The sequence below is a fragment of the Oratosquilla oratoria genome, chromosome 29 (genome assembly GCF_046742065.1).
Source record: "Oratosquilla oratoria isolate Oo_2021 chromosome 29, ASM4674206v1, whole genome shotgun sequence".
Classification (NCBI taxonomy): domain Eukaryota; kingdom Metazoa; phylum Arthropoda; class Malacostraca; order Stomatopoda; family Squillidae; genus Oratosquilla; species Oratosquilla oratoria.
The window spans coordinates 20,420,527-20,437,476 of record NC_134805.1 but is presented as its reverse complement, the minus strand read 5'-3'; the positions used below and the strand labels follow the sequence as shown (position 1 = coordinate 20,437,476).

The following is a 16,950-nucleotide window of genomic DNA, read 5'->3' as shown; positions in this document are numbered from 1 at the left end:
AGGGGGCAGGGAGTAGGGGGTAGAGGAGGAGACGGAGTAGGAAAAGGGCATATGAGGGTTTGTAACGGACGTTGCCATACGGCACTGGCAGAGGTATGGGACGAGTGCTGAGGCCAGATGGACTTCAAAGGAAACGCAGAGTACATGTTTGGATATCATCTTATCTTGTCGCACCAGAACCGTGTCCATGTAAAGGCAGTTTCATTTGCTTTCCTAAGGTCTTGGTCGGAGCAATGGGGACTCAATGGACATTCCCGGAGGACGTGGACCATCGTCTGTACTTCGCCACAGGGACATTGGGGGGTATTGGTGTATCCCCACTTGTGTTGATTTTCTCTCGTTTTGCCCGCCTTGGTTCTTCCTCTGTTTAAGGTAACCCAGTCCTTCCTGGTTAGGTTTGCTCCTGGGGGCAAGGTCTCGTTTGGGCATGGTATGGCCTAGTTATGGCCCAGATTGTCATATTCCTGCCAACATTCTAGTCTATGGGCCACAGCTTGGGTTGGATCCAGTCCCTCCGCCGTCATGAAGCTTTGGCGGGAGATGAAAGTATTCAAACTGGAACGCAACAAACACCGAAACGCATTTTGGTTGTGAATCGGAAGGGAAAGTACACTGAAGAGGATTTTTGTTTAGTTTTTCAACCTAAGTTTCAAAAGGACCCCTTCTTCACGTCCCGAACCTTATCTCCTGACAGGACTCTCCCTCCCTGCGGGCCCGCTCCACCTGGCTGCACGCTGTCGGGTCCCTTCGGAACGGTAAGGATGGGTCCTCCGGCGGGGACACGCCTTCCCAGCCCGTGGCGTCCTTAATGGCTCATCGGGGCGCACTAAGGTGAGAAATCCCAACACACCTACACACACACACAAACACGATGACACACAGGATTACCCTACTCGTCTGAGCACTATCTAAAACTAATGTGATGGTTTCGGTGTCGCAGCGAGGTGCCCCCTGGTGTAACCTCCTTGCCTTATGTATATGTCTGTCCCCTCGCAGGTACATGAACATTCTGCGCCGCCGGATCATTCGGCGGGTGGTGCACGTGGGCAGGGAAGATGTGGTCTTGACGCCCGGCGAGAGCATCGGGAGGTCGCGCAGGGCTCGCCAGGTGAGTGATGCGGCTCTGCTGCCCATCGCATTAACAATAGTAATGATAATAGATCACAAGCCACACTCGGTGAGGTCACTCAAGTTATGAACATATACATTCAGATTATTAGAATACTTACTATTCCTACCCAGCTGAAGACGAGATAAGAGACCTCGAAATCTGCAGGTACTGGTACCCAGATGAATATTGGAAAATTCTGTTTCACATTGAACAACGAGAAAAAAAAAGTCCTCCGCAATTTTGAGCGATCAGCTATACAGATCGTCAGCAGCTATCCAATTTAACAAACATTGAACAAAACACGATACACACATTCACCAATTACAAGAGAGCAAACTGAGAAGCTTTCACTGAAGAGACAGAACAACACTCCAAGATAATGAACAGTACACCAGTCACATAGACACTGCTGTGCACACCTTCAACGCAACAATACAAAACACAGACAAGAAATAAATCCCCCAGAGGAAACAGAAAATCACAACCCAAATTTCACACCAGTAATCCAAGGTCTCATTACACAAGACGATACACTCAAACATAACACCCCCTCACCTATCCCTCAGAACATAACAGACCCAATACAAACACTTAACACAGAGATAAACAACAAAATACATGAACAAAAAACACTAAATTTGCAAAAAATTATCAACACACTTAATCACGAAAAAAAAAAAAAAAATGTACAAGACAGTCAACAGCATTACACTATCCAACAGTGACACACCACGCTCTCTCAGCGATATCACCAAAACAACAGTCGGTGTCTTCATTATATTTATTTTGTAGTTGTAGCAGAGTGACCCCCGAATTCTGTGAACGTTTTCTGTGTTTATTATTACTAAGAGAGAAAGAGAACGAGTAATACAGCAGTGACTTCATATTTTATAACACGAGTAGTGTGATGCATCGTACATTAGGCATCCAATGCTGTGCATGAGAATTTGACTCGTATTGAAGACGTTAAAACCTTGGCCTGCTTAGTGGGCTATCAGTCAGTAGAGGCAAACGCTGGGACAACCCACAACCAGACTCACCCTTCATTTCCAGCCTTGGATGTCGTTAGTAAACTTCCAGCCAGAGACCTGATTCATCCTTGCCTCATAGCTTTATAGTTAATCTAATGCCATCTCCCCCTTCACTTCTACTGCGTTTTAGCAATAGTACTCTCAAACAATTTATCAAACTTGAAAGACCCTTATATCCTTCTCTTGCTTCCAGGCACTGCAGCGAATGAGGAGCCAATCCACCGAGAGCAACGAAAGCCTTGCATCGGAGGATGACAGTTCCCCGGACGGTGGGAGCTCGTCCAGGGCCAGCTCTATTCCTGCTGGCAATTCCGAGAGCGAGACCAAGCAACCAAAGGGAAAACTCTTGGAGTCTGAGCGCCGAAGCGAAGACTCTCTAAGCACGATGGTAGAATCCGAGAATCAGAGTGCAATGACCCGCAGTGGTACCCTGGATGCAGAAGACAAGAGTGGTTTGTCCCGCAGTGACGTCCTGGCCACTGAGGACAAAAATAATGAAGTGACACAAAGTAACATCTCGGACTCTGAAGGCAGGACTCCAGCTCTCCTAAATGTAGTTCTTTTGGCTGCAAGTCAAGCTGTAAAAACTGAAAATAGTACAGATGAAAGTGATAGTAAGGTTTTGGACAGTAAGAGCGAGATGCAGAGTGATCTCGACGTCAATTCAATGAAAACTCTAGGAGATATGGCAGAAGGGAGGGGTGGTATTGAACATGTAGATAGAGTTAGTGTTGAACACGAAACTGAAGGTGTTATTGACTCTGTGGATCATGTGGGCGCACATTCCGATGACATTAATAGAAATGGGGAAGTGGGACTAGAAACACAAATACTCGAAGATAGCAGTAAATCGCAAGGCCTCCAAGACGCAGACCGAACTGTAAATGGTGTGGATGACGAAGGTGAGTATAAGGAAAAATGTGAATCTGTAGGCAACAATGGTGTTCAAAGCCCTGTGCGTGATCCCGAAGCCATTACGCAAGTAAAGTTTAACGAAATCAATGGGGAGGAAACTGAAGGGTCTCCTGCACATGACAACTCCAAAACAGAAGATCCTCCCGAGATGACGCATGAAGGACCCATCGATGACTCGGTGGGCATAAAGAAGAAAAAGAGGAAGGTGAAAAAGAAACTCTCTAAAGGAATATCTGCTAACCCAATGCGCAATTTTGAGGAAAAATGTAACCGAATTATTAGCATATGTGATTTCATAATAAAAAACAGCCCCAAGAAGGATGCACTCAAGGCGGTAGAAATAGCTAAGATGATCGCAGAAGCAGATATTACGGAAGTTTCTGAATCTTCCTACTCCCTTCCAACAACACGGACTACGTCTCTTGATGACGAAGGAGCTAACACTGAATCAGAAAAAGGACACAGTCTCCTGGACAAAGATGACATTCTTGAATCTGTTGTCGATGATCAAGGGAATGTCGTAAGCCTCTCCATCAGTAGCCCAAATGAAGATAAGGGCGAAGGTGATCTGACGGATGATGACATCAACAAGGAAAAAAGTCTGGGGTCATCGCGATCTTCCACTCCTGTTGCTGACGTGCCCGAAGAGAAGGGAGAGTCAATTCTCCACATTCCTGAAGTTATTGTCGACATCCCGGGAGATGATCACCAACAGGGTTGTGAGGGTGCTGCCGATATTCCCATTGACGACAAAGAAGATAAAAAAGGAAAGATTTTATACCTCGCAGATATTTCAGCTGCAGACATGAGTAACTTCCTACAGACCATTGATGAGGAAACAGAACCAAGTTCTATTGGAGAAGAAGACAGAAAATGTATTGATTTTGAAGACACTCTTAGTAATATTGAATCACTCGATGCCCACGCGCCATCTCCAGGGGGAAGAACACCGTTGACAGAAATAGCAGACTTCATCATGGGGCCAGAAGCTAGAGTTGTGGAGGAAGGAAGCCATTCCTCTTCACCTGTCTCTGCTGAAGTGGCAAGCATCACATCTGTGCTGATCCGCAATAAAGAGAAGGAATTTGAAAAAGTAGCGAAACTTGAATGTTCGGTCGAACCTAAATTTACGACTGAGTACAGAACTACCACAGGTACAGGATCTTCACTTTATCAGTTTACTCCGACGGATAATTGCAAAAGTGAGGAAAGCAATGAATTTCTCTTTAAGCCAATTGAGCAAGTCTTGCAACCTCCTGATACCTCCAGCGCACCTTTCCCGCTTCCCTCACCTATCTCCCCAATGCCTCGCAGACCCAGTCAAACTCTGAAAGATGAAAAAGATGTTCAGTTAGTCGCAAAAGAGGGATCTATTGCGCGCTACATTGCAATACTCGAAACAAAGCCGATCGAGGAGATACCACAGATTGGAAGGGATACTGAAGAGAAATTCCCCACATCAAGTATGACAGATGACGACAAAGAGAAACTGCCTTCCGTACACGAAGATCAACTTTCCTCCCCTGTAGAACTTGATCTCATGCCAGACACATTACAAGAAAAAACAATCGAAGTCGGACAAGAGGCATTAAACACGGAACTCGCAATTTCACCTGATTTAAATAGTCAGGAGAGAACTCTTGCAGAAACTTTAAGCAAAACAGATCTACCAATAGACGAGCAAGTGGACCAAGTCAGTAACAAGGATAATCTTAAGTATGAGAGAACAGATAATAGCTCGAGTGAGATAGAGCAAGCGGGAATACACATAGAAACAAGACCTTTGGGTAGCATAGAAGATATCCACGAAGATCAAGTAGGTATGGAAGAAATGCAAAATGAGACAGAGAAAGAGACTGGGCAATTTCTTGATTTTCAGTCAGCTACAGATAATATTCAGAAACTCATAGACGAAATGCTTGGAGACGTGAATTCGGATGATCTAATGCAATCAGAAAAACCAAGTGGGTTTGATCAGGAAGGAAAAATTCAATTACAGGAAACTCAAGAACAAGTTGTGACAGAAGTAGAACCAAAAACCGAACACAGAGAAATGATACTACTAGAAGAAACACATGAACAAGATTTGATGGAAGTACAAAGAGTAGCCGAACAGGAAAAGAAGCTACTAGTAGAGGAAACACAAGAACAAGCTATAGTAGAGCAAAGTGTATCTGAGCAGGAAAATAAGATACAGTTAGAGAAAACACAAGAACAATATTTGACAAAAGTAAGTGCATCAGAAAAGGAGGAAATTTTTGTTTATGAAGAAACACAAAATCAGAATCTTGTAGAACAAAGTGTATTTGAACAGGAGGAGAAAATACAGTTACAGGAGTCACGAGGGCGAGATATAATCAATGAACGTGTACCTGAGAAGGAGTTGAATTCATATCTAGGTGGGGCACAAGGTTTTAGAGAAGAAAGAGTAATTGAACAGGAAGAAAAGGCACTATCAGCAGAACCAGGAGAACTATCACTGGCTGAAATGAAAGTAGAAGAATATGCGTTGCCTGTGGTACTACCAACCACGGAATTAGATGAAGACGTTACTAAAACGCTCAACTTGGTTTCAAAGATTTTGGAATCAGCTCAACTGGAGGAGAAGAGAGGGTCCCAAGAACTTACATCTAGTGTAAAAGTGGACGATATCATGACATCCTCAGATACCTGTGCCCAGCCACAATTAGGCCATGGAGGGCAAAGTGAAGCAGCAATGGAAACATTGGACAACTCTACGACACAATCTTTAGGAGGTGACATGAACACTCAAGGCACTTTTCCATGCTTTGAGGTGAAAACAGTAGATAATGAAACACCATTTCTTTCTTTGGAAGATACCATGGATGATCTCAATCGTGAGACAGAAGACCTTAACACTGGTATGGGGCAGCAGGATAAAACGAAACCTGAGCACCATGGTCCTTTCACTGTAGAATTGTCTTCTAGTTCCACTCAAAAAGAAGAAATGGCTACTACAACTAAAGGGGAGGTTATTAGAGAATATGATCATGATGATGAGGGTACATGTGTCGACAGCCAAGATGAGTCGACTGAACAAAGTCTGCCCCTTCCTTCCCCACCTACAGGCGTTTCAAGTATATCTTTGTCGCATCCACCAGGGGTACCAAAGAAACCTACAAAACTAGCTTATTCTGCTTTACATCCATCCATAATAGTTCTTGATGCAGAGAAAAAAGTTTCTCGACTTCGATCCTTATTTGAATCTAAAGCAAAGGAAGAAAATAGCACTTCGCCTCCGAGGGCGTTTTCGCCAAGGACAAAAATGTTTATATCTTTAGGAAATGTTGATACCGAGGGATCCCTACTTCCTTACTCAGGACACATTACTCCAGAACTCGCAGAACAAGTCAAAGAGGAGGATGAACTACAGAGGAGCTTACGAAGCTGTACTCCATCATCTGAAATCCAAGGCAGTGACAACGAGGAATTCAGAAGCCTGTCACCTGAGCAAGTGGTAGGAATGCCAGTAACTCAGACAAATATAATCTGTAAAAAATCTGCTGAAGACAAGCTAAGGTCTCCTATTCGTTCACCAATTTTGGTAGAGAGAAACATGGAGGTTATGATGGAGGAAATTCAGGACGTGCAGGAGTCAGTGAATAAGTTATCACAGATAGTAATAACCACTTCAGATGAAACTAAATCAAATGACGATATAAAACAGAAGTTTGATGATTCTAATCAAGAGATGAAAGTAGAAAGTACAGAAAAAATAGATACCTCATTTTCTTTCGTCGAGATAAGTTCTGGTGATTTGAATACAAATGTCGGTGAGCGTCTTGCTGAATCCACTTCAGAAGCAAACATTTCTCTTGTTGAATTTGACGAAAGAAATGTCTTCAAATCAGAGTTAGCACTTGACATCGTCGATACAGATGACAGCAAGGTAGCTTTCAAGAAAAAACTCACTGATGCTGAAGAAAGCAAAACAGTTTTCAAGGCAGAATTAGTCACTTTCGACACTGACGACAGTGAGTCCATTTTTACAGCAGAAGTGGTCGCAGTCGACACTGATGAAAGTAAAGGTCTTTTTGAATCAGATTCAGCCGCTATTGTCGGCGATGGAAGTGAATCTGTTTTCAAAGCAGATTTAGCCACTGTCGATAATGATCAAAGTAAAGGCGTTTATAGGGCTGAGTATTTCGAGACTGACGGAAGTGAAGCAGTCGTCAAGGCAGAACCTATCGTTGTCGTTACCGATGAAAGCGAAGATATCTTCAAGGCAGCATTAGTTAAAGTTGATACTACCGAGAATGATGGACTATCAAAGGCAGACGCAGTCACCGTTGACACTGACGAGAGTAATTCCCTTTTCAAGGCTAAGATAGTTTCCACTGATCATGATGAAAGTGAATCCATTTTCAAGGCAGATTTAGTCTCTATTGATACTGATGAGAGTGAGGCTCTTTTCAAAGCAGAACCAGCTAATGTCTATTCTGAGTGCGATTTTTTCAAAGCAGAAGTAGTTGTTGTAGACACCAATGAAAGTGAATCAGTTTTCAAGGCAGAACCAGCTATTGTCCATTCTGAGAGTACATCAGTTTTCAAGGCGGAGTTAGTCTCTGTTGGTAGTGACGACTCAGATGCAATTTTCAAGGCAAAACTAGTAGCTACAGATAATAATGAAAGTGAACCTCTTTTCAAAGCGGATCTAGTCGCTGTTGACACTGATGATAGCGAGACTCTTTTTAAGGCAGAGGTCGCTGCTGTTGATGTCGATGATAGTGAAACGTTCAAAGTAGATTTAGTTGCTGTTGACACTAATGAGGACAACTCAGCATTCAGGGCTATGTTAGGTGTTACTGATACAGATGGAAGCCATTCTGTCCCCAAGGTAGACACAGAAGTCCTAGTTCCTGGCAAGAGCAATTATTTGCCCCAGATATATGATATCGGTTCAGATCTGTTGGGTGAAAAGGTGGCAACAAACATTACAAAACCAGAAATTATCATACAAGAAACTTTACCCGAAACATCTGACACCTTTGGTGAAGCTGTGGCCATTAAGAATGAGGAAACCAGCAGTAATCTAGTTTCAATTGGGACTGATACAAAATATACCGTTGAAGTAATTTCTGAACAAATGGACGACATACTTCAGATGGCTGAGGAAGAGGGGCGACAGGAGAAGGTTTCAGAGGATTTGGGCAGTGAGGATGTCATAAGGGACAAGAAAGGGAATACATTCTTGAAGGAAGAAGAAGACATCAATAAAGTCAAAGAAATAGCCAAAGAGGAGATAGCTGTTGATGCACTTGAAACGAGGGTTAAAAGTGAAATCTCTTTGGAATCTTCTAAAACTCAAATAACAGAAGAAAAAATTATAGAAAAAATAGATAAAGTGGAAATTAAACAAGAGATATTCATAGAGGAAGACCAAGCGAAGGTCGAAAAATATATTACTAAAGGAGATCAAAGGAAAGCTGTTTTGGAAGAAAGTCAAATACACGTTGAATTGAAGAAGACTGAGAGTTTGCTCACCTTTAAAGCACCTGTGGAGAGCACTCAAGATGAACAACATATCAGTATTACAAAAATGGAAGTATTTAAATATGAAGAACATGTAGAAAGAAAAGCTGAACAAATTCAAGAAGATAAACGATTAGAACAGTTAAAAGAATATAGGGCTGATGGTGTCACTGAACTGTCAACAGACAATATTCACCATAGAGAATCTTACGGTTCTGTCAAAAGCAAGGAGGTTGACATTGAAGCCAGAGAAAATACTTCGACTATAAAACATCTATCAGATGTACATGTCCTTGTTGAAAAGGGTGACTATTCGGTGGAAGATGGAAGTGGAACAATTCCTTGTAGTGATACTTTAGAAGAAAATAATTTTTTTCTTGGACAACCGCAGTCAGACGCCAGTGGATCTGGAGGAACATTTCGAGAAGAGCAAACGCAAGAAGAAGAGGCTTCACGCCATGGCAGATCGGTTTCGGAAGAGGACATCATCTCTCTGTCGAGATCTTCTGGGTCTCAAAATGAAGGATTCCAGCAAAGCACAACCACCCACATTGAGCCCATCAAAGGACAACTCCTCGAGCTCTCACCGCCACAATCTCCGACTTCCCTCGCCGTTTTCCTCGAAGACAAAAACGTTTCCCAAGAAAAACAGATAGACATATTAGATAATATGGCACAAACGGTAGAACACCAAGATACTTCCTTATTTGACCCTAAACATACAACCTCATTGTTAGTTACCAGTGGAAGCACCCTGGAAATAGATATCAGAGAAGATCGTTCTAGTTTTTCTTTAATAGATGTGACTGAAGAGCATATAGAGACTTCAGCTCTTAACGAATTCGAAACTGCTAGGATTTCTCAGCCACCCAACACTATTAACAGCGAATTGTTAAAGGATTTATTAGATAATGATGAATTTGATTCACTCCAAAGTGAAGAGCTATTCCATAGTCTTCCTGATATTAGCTCCGAACCCTTTGTGGTTACTTCGTCACCAATAATTAAAAGAAAGCAAGAAAAGGATTTAGATCCGAGTGACAGAGGACTTACTTCTGATGATGTCTTGTCGTTAGAGGTAACTGCTGTTAAAACGAGTATGCAGAGCTCCATAAGTCTTATGGGAAAGACGGAACAAAAACAGGACGATCTAGAAGGGGCGCTCGAAGAAATCGACCAAGGATTTTCTTTCTTGAATTTATGTGAGACTCCGACATTACAGCCCAGCTATCACGAGTCTACTACTGATACGGGCACGACTGTCGAACCTCAAACGATAATTGAGTTAAGTCTTGACGATGTGCCGGACCTTACACAATACGAAGAACCTTCGGACACCCATTCAAGCCCATTTTCAAAAGAGTTAACACACGAAGATGATATGAAACACGATTCTTGTCATGATACCACAATTGTGTGTGAAGATGAGCCTGGTATAGTCGTTGAAAATTTGATCACTGAATTTGCGGGGAAACAAAGTGAATATAGAGACATTATTGAGGGTAGAAAACCTGAGACAGTTGATGATATTTTAAGTGAAGTCAAAAGTACACACATATCTGAAGCCTCAGAAGAAAATATAGTCGGTCCTGCAGGTATGGAAAGCTTGCTTGACAGACAGGAGGATGAACCTCAGGATGGCCATGATGTTTTTGCAGTCGTCCAGGAAGCGACGCTCTTATCTTTCAAAAGCTACTCCGAAAGCAGCGCTGAATCCAAAGTTTTCATAGAAACTCTTCAAGAAACTAATCAGATGACATCATTCACATCAGAGTTCGACTTGTTACAACTTACAACTGACCCTTTGACTTCAACAGTCACAGAGAAGTTACCTTTTGAGAGTTCTAAAGAAATTTCTTTGCTCTCATCACAGATAAATCTGTTGGAAGTAGATTCAGGAAGGATTACTCCTTTGTCTAGGATAGAGACTGAGAAAATCAACGACTTCAAGGATAACGCTGAATTGAATTTAAAGTCTGAAACTGAAAGTAAAACTGAAGATGATGGTGTTGACATTACATGCAAGAATGACGCTGGTATGGTCACTGAGATCAAAGAGAGTACTGAAGATCTTAGTATGTTAGAGAATGCAGGAAGATCGGAAGCTACCGAGGACCTGGATGATAAGCCAGGCAATGATATAAAAACTACCACTTCCCCTAAAACTCCCATAAAATCCCAAAGACATTCGTCTTTAGTCGCATCCTTGGTTAGTAGGTTTGAGACAGGGGAGGATACGTTCAGCAAAAGTAATGAATCAAATTACGATCAGCTTTTGTCTGACTCTCAAACAGAGGATCAGTTGATAGATACATCTCAGGATCCAGATGCTTCTATCAACAGTTACACTTTAGATCTGCTCAGTCAAGAAATAATGTCCACAGAGCCAAGTCCCATGTACGAAGATGCTCCTGAATTCCCTCTCACTGCTCCAAATACTTTGGTCCAGCCAACTACATCTATAGACCAATTAGTTGACATATCCCCGGAATATGAAGATGCTCCTGAGTTTATCTTCATGGAAAAGACAACGGCCTCCTCGATGCTTGTCACTAATTTAATTGATCAAACACCAGATTTTGAAGATGCCTCAGAATTCATTCCTGCAGAGGATGGCACGCTCCATCATTGCATTCAAATATTGCCAGAGTGGTCGGGAGACAAAACTGCGGAAATTGCAACAGAAGATGCTGCGAAAGAGTTTGATGATAGTGATAATACTAGTAAAGCTAATGAGGAAGAAGAGAAACATGGTGATCAAATGAAGAAACTGGAGGAGCCTGCAGTGCTCGAAGACAAAGACTACGAATCTCTAATCACAGCAAAGGAGCTTGTTCATGAAGATGAACAAATTGTTGAAACTGGAGAAAGAAAGGAAGATATGGACGTTATTCAAGTCAAGCCTGATTTGAAAGAAGATTTGGCAGTAGAAAAAATTAATACCGATGAAAATCAGGAAGCTGTTCCTTGTGAAGATGACACCATAGAAAAAGAAAGTATCAAAGAAGAATTTGCCAAAGAAAAGGATACCGCTGAATTCAAAGAGGTAATTGAAAAAGAAGAGACAAAGATAGAGATTGTTGAAGATGAAGAGGAAGTTCAGAATAGGGTTTCTGAATTTCCTAAAGAAAAGCTCACTGGTTCGGACAAAGAAATCGTTGCTAAGGAGGAAGAGGAGGAAGAGGAGAAGGAGGAGGAAGAGGAGGAAGAGGAGGAAGAGGTAGAGGAGGAGGAGAAAGAGGAAGAGGAGGAAGAGGAGGAGGAGGAGGAAAGGCTCAAAAAGACTGCCATGGAAGAGGATTCCGAAGAAAAAATTGCAAAAGGCAGCAACATTCTCGGGGACAAAAACATTGTGGAACATATTACTGTTACACAAGACAATGAAATCGCTGAAGAAACTGTCAAAGAAAAGAGCATCATTGCAAATAGAGATGTTATTGAAAAAGAAGATCATGATGAAGGGGAGACAATCGTTGAAGACGATAAACTAAATAAAGAAGAGGATGCCACAGAAGTTGCTTGGCCCAATGATATTTTTGAAGATGAAAGTGTGAAGACTATTGTGTTTTTAGATGAAAATGAAAGTTTCAAAACTGAATCCCTTGATAGAGAAAAACATATAAACGAAAAAGAACTTGACCTAGACAAGGAAGACATTGGAGTTGAGGTCACTACATTTATAAAACAAGTTGACGAAGAAAAATTCACTGTTGAAGAGGAAGAAACCACTATCAATGAATTGACAGGTATAGAACAAGTCATTATCGAGGACCGGAAAGTACCAGAAGAAGTTTCCGTAGATATTGAAGCTGAGGAAGTTGAAAGAGACAAGTTCGCTTCTGGAGATCAAGAGGATATCGGACGTGAACTTCTCATCGAAGACAGTGAGGCTATTGTAAACAAGACTCTCGAGGAAAAAATAATCTTTGAAAACGAAGAAGCTATGAAAGAGGAAATCCTTATGGAACAGGAAAGACTTACCGAAGGAAATGAAGTTGTAGATGACTTAATTTTTGTTGAAGAGAAGAAAATTCTTGATAGTCAAGATGTTACCGAAGAGAAGGGAAAATACACCATTCTTGTTGAATGCGTAGAAAGTGAAGCTCCTGTTTCTTCTGGACACAAGGAGGAGAATGAAAACGAAACACTAGAAGACAAAATAGAAACCATTGACGACACATATCTTGGCGAAAATCAGCAAGTTACTGAAGATAGGATCGTTGATATGGACTCAACTAGTTTTAAAGATGAAGTTCTAGATGAAGAAAACAAAGGCGAAATAATAGATGCAGATGAATTCCCAACAAAGAGAAAAGCAGAATTGGTCGAAAACAAAGAAGTCGATATTCATAGTTGTATGGTTCCTCAAATTAAAGCCAGAGATGATAAACTTCTTGACGAAGACGCTGATATTTTATTGGAAGACATTTCTTCACAAGAAAAAGTAGTTGAAGAAGTGATTGATGTCACTCAAAACATTGAAGATAATAATATTGAAGAGTTTGTCAAAGAAGAGGTTCATGCCGTAGCTGAAGAAATGGTTGAGGAAGGTATTATTTCAGAAAAAATTGAGGAAGGCAGAGCATCTTTCGAGGAAGAGGAAATGGTTGGAGATAAAGATGTTGTTGAAGGCAAGCCTCTCGAAGAAGACAAACTCCGTGGTGAGGCCAACGAAGTGATAGAATATGAAACTAGTTATAAAGGAGATGTTCTCGAAGGCAAGGAGTCAATCACAGCTGAAATCAAAGAAGTTACAGAAGACCAAGAAGCTGGAGACAAGTTTGCTGTTAAAGAGGAATCAGTTATAAAAAACAAAAAGCATACAGAGGACAGCTACATCGCGGGAACTGAAGGCGTCGTAAAGGAAAGAGAGGTTCCAGAAAGTGAGAAATCAATCGAAAACAGAAGAGATACTGATGATAAAACTGTCATTGAAAACAAGGAACTTGTTGACAAAGCGATGGATGATGCACTCGTTCTTGAAGACAAGAAAAGTGTGGAAGAGAAGTTCCTTGAAGAAGAAAGTGGCATTACAGAAAATAAGGTCATTGCTGAGACGAAAGTTTTCACAGACAAGGAATTAATTCCACATAAAGATGTTATTGACGAAGAGACTATTGTAGAGAACAAAGGTAAGGAATCAGATGAAAACAAGACCAGTTTTGAAGATACACAAGTTACAGAGTGCAAAGTTACTGACGAACAAAGAGATACTGTAAAGGGAGAGGACATTACCAAAAAAGAGGTCCCTAAAGGTTTATCAAAGTCTGCCGAAGAATCTGAGAGTGATTTATCAGATTCTGACGACGAAATGCGAGCCGGAAGCTGCAAGTCTGTAATGCCCTTTAAAATCGATCCTTCTGTCTTACAATCTTTCAATCGAGTCACCGCCGCTGCTTCTTCTGACAGTGAATCCATGTCAGAATCAGAATCTGAAGCCGCCACGGACGAGGAGGACATCGAAACTCCGAAATCCAAATCAGGCGCGAAATTCACAAGGCCGGCTAGGAGCCATCTCATGAAGCTTCATACAATTCCTGAGCTCTCCGAAGATGAAGAAGAATCAACATGCTATTCTGTACCTTTGAGACCGCCTCGTGTGAAAAAGTTGTCTACAAGTATCATAAAGAATTTTGATGAAAGCCCAGAAGATTCTTCGAAGGCAGAAACACCACCTCCGAGGGTGGGTAAAATATCTCGCGAAAGACTGATGAAATTTGAAAGTAAAAGCTCATCTGAAGCAGAATTTGAAGACCAAGAAATGAACGAAGAATCTGTGGCACCCACGAAAGAAGCATTTGACGGAAGTTTCAAACGTTTTTCTCTTCCAAGTGATGATGATGATGATGATGAAGACTTGGATAGACTAAAGGTTGCATATGGAAGAAAATATATGTACAACGTGAAGGATGATTCCGGACTCTCTTCTCCTCAACCTGAGAGTACGTCAGACGATGACTTGTCTGATTCATGTCTCAATCTACCATTGAGTCATGCTCCTGACTCACAAACCAAGGAAACTCCGCAGGAAGAAAAAATATCCACTGACGCTAAGATCATATCGAGTGATATGCCTAAACAGGAAGGCGATTCAGTCACTCATGAGGAATGCCGTACTGGTTTAGCCAGTGATTCCGAATTGGAGACTTGCAGGGAGGCCACGGCATCGCTTCCAGAAGAAAACACGAAGGCTTCTCTACCTTCACCAACTCTTGACTTCGTTGACGAGGAAAGTCAGGAAGAGTCCTTCATTCCACCAATTGAAGTTCTGAACATTCCCGAGTTTCCGGAACCACAACCTGAAGAAGAATCATACGAAGCTGATAAGGAAGACCAAAAGAGCCGCTCTCCCTCCCCACGAAAAAGAAAAGGGAGTCCTCGGAAAGAGCCCGAGTATTTCATCACCACCTTGGGCCAGGAAAGCCTCCTTACCGACCATGGATTCATCCCACCCATGGAGACTCTAGTTCTTCCTGCTTCTCCAGAGACCTCAGATGAAAGCGAAACAGGCAACGGGAGTGGAAGTGGCAGTGAAGAAAAAAGCCAGGGTGATGACAGGAGCGGAGGGGATGACAGTGACCACAAGCCTCACGGAGGTGGTGGGGATGGAAGCAAAAGAGGAGAAGAAAGAGATAAAACGAGTTCCATTAAAGAATCGTCTGTGGATACAAATAACCCTCCCCTTCATAGTGGTTGTGAAGTGGACCAGAGTACATCTGCTTCAGACATACTGCAGGCAATTTCTAACCAAGCTTCCTCTGGTAATATTGAAAACTTTCAGGTTTCAGAGAGACGAGTGGACACTGAGGGATTCTCAGATATAGATGTACAAATTTCAGGCGAAAACAAGAAAATTATTAGAAGCCAGGATAAAGATAACCAACAACTGACTCCTGCGTTTTATGACAACTCTCTAGTCATGGGTGAAAAATCGGGAGACGTCTCAGAATGTGTTCCCAAGAGTCTTGAGGCAAGTTCCATGCAAATAACACAAACAATAGTGCAACATACATCACAATATCTGACCGAAACGGATACAGAAATTGTACTTGACGGTTCAGAGGGTAATGCTGACGTGACAGACAGCAGTTCGGGGTGGGCGACAGAATTGGCATATACGGTTTCGGAAGCTACCGGGGATAGCTCGGAATCTCTCACAGATAAAACCGATATGGATTCCAAACCCCGTATTTACAAAGTACAGGACGACCATTCTGATTCGGACTACAGAGCAAATAGTGCCTTGGAAATATCGCTTAACAAGATGGGCGACAGTTCAGAGGGCATGCGTAGTAGGACTACTGGGGACAGTCCGGGAGGCTTTGTGGATAAGACGGGAGAAAGTTCGGAATGTTCCGACATGAAGACAGGTGGCACTTCTGAAAATTCAAATGAAAGGGCAGGATACATTGTAGACGAGCTTATAGACGGAACAAGTAACAGTCCAGGGAGCTTCGACGACAAGACGCGAGGGAGTATGGAGGGACTTCAGTTGGGAGTTGGTAGCAGCTTGGAAGGATTTACGGAGAAGACGGGTGTTACTCCAGATGGTCTTTCGGGCAGCGGTCTGGAGGGCTTTGCTGAGAGGACTGAAGACATCTTAGGACTTATGGACACTACAGGTGCCCATCTGGACACTACAGGTGCCCATCTGGACAATTTCAGCGACAAGACAGATGGCACCTCGGAAAGCATCCTGGATCATGCGAACGACAGTGTGGGGGGCGTCGGCGAAGGGTTAGTGGACTTTTTGGGTCTCACTTCCGAACTGACCGAAAACAAGACCGAGGAAAGCCTGGAGACTTCCGTTGAAAAGATGAGAGACAGCAGTTGTGAACTAGATCTTCTTCCAGCCACCGCCCTTCATCCATCAACGGCTGAACTGGAGCTGACGCACCAACGTGGTATTTCAGCAGATGAAGGTAAGTATAATCATACAAGTTTATGTATAAAAATGTCTGAGTGGAAATCTATATGACCATGATCCTATCTCTTGCTGCTGCTGATGGTGGTGGCGGTGATAGTGGCGATCCTGGTAGTGATGATGATATTAGACAACGTCACTAACGCTATAATCATTAACACTTGCCATATTCAGTATCGACGTCGTTAGATTTTCATGGGGCTGAAACTTGTCCTTGTTTTCCTCTTTACATAAGTGCCAGATATGCAATGTCACTCATGTCTTCATATTCACTAATTACCTCGCCCGGGAGTCCGTGCGAAGTATCGTTAATTATATTTACAGGTTACATTTCTTGTTACCTAAAAGTGTGGCTGTTCCTTGCTCCTGCGTGTATACGCAGGAGCAAGGAACAGATGGAGAAGTATCACGGAGAACGACCTGGGGGTAAATGGCTTTCCTCACCTTCTCCCCCCCCCATCCCTCCGCCACCACAC

At 42.5% G+C, this 16,950-nt stretch overlaps 1 protein-coding gene across 2 annotated transcripts in view; it reads left to right on the top strand.

The window, feature by feature from the left end:
- The window catches only part of LOC143040641 (uncharacterized), a 73,199-nt gene that overhangs the window by 32,072 nt on the left and 24,177 nt on the right, over positions 1-16,950 (top strand). For both annotated transcript variants that reach the window (XM_076211857.1, XM_076211858.1), the window contains 3 exons: positions 695-831; positions 997-1,108; positions 2,336-16,472. In XM_076211857.1, the coding sequence (XP_076067972.1) occupies positions 695-831; positions 997-1,108; positions 2,336-16,472 (14,386 nt within the window). The remainder of the gene's footprint in view (positions 1-694; positions 832-996; positions 1,109-2,335; positions 16,473-16,950) is intronic.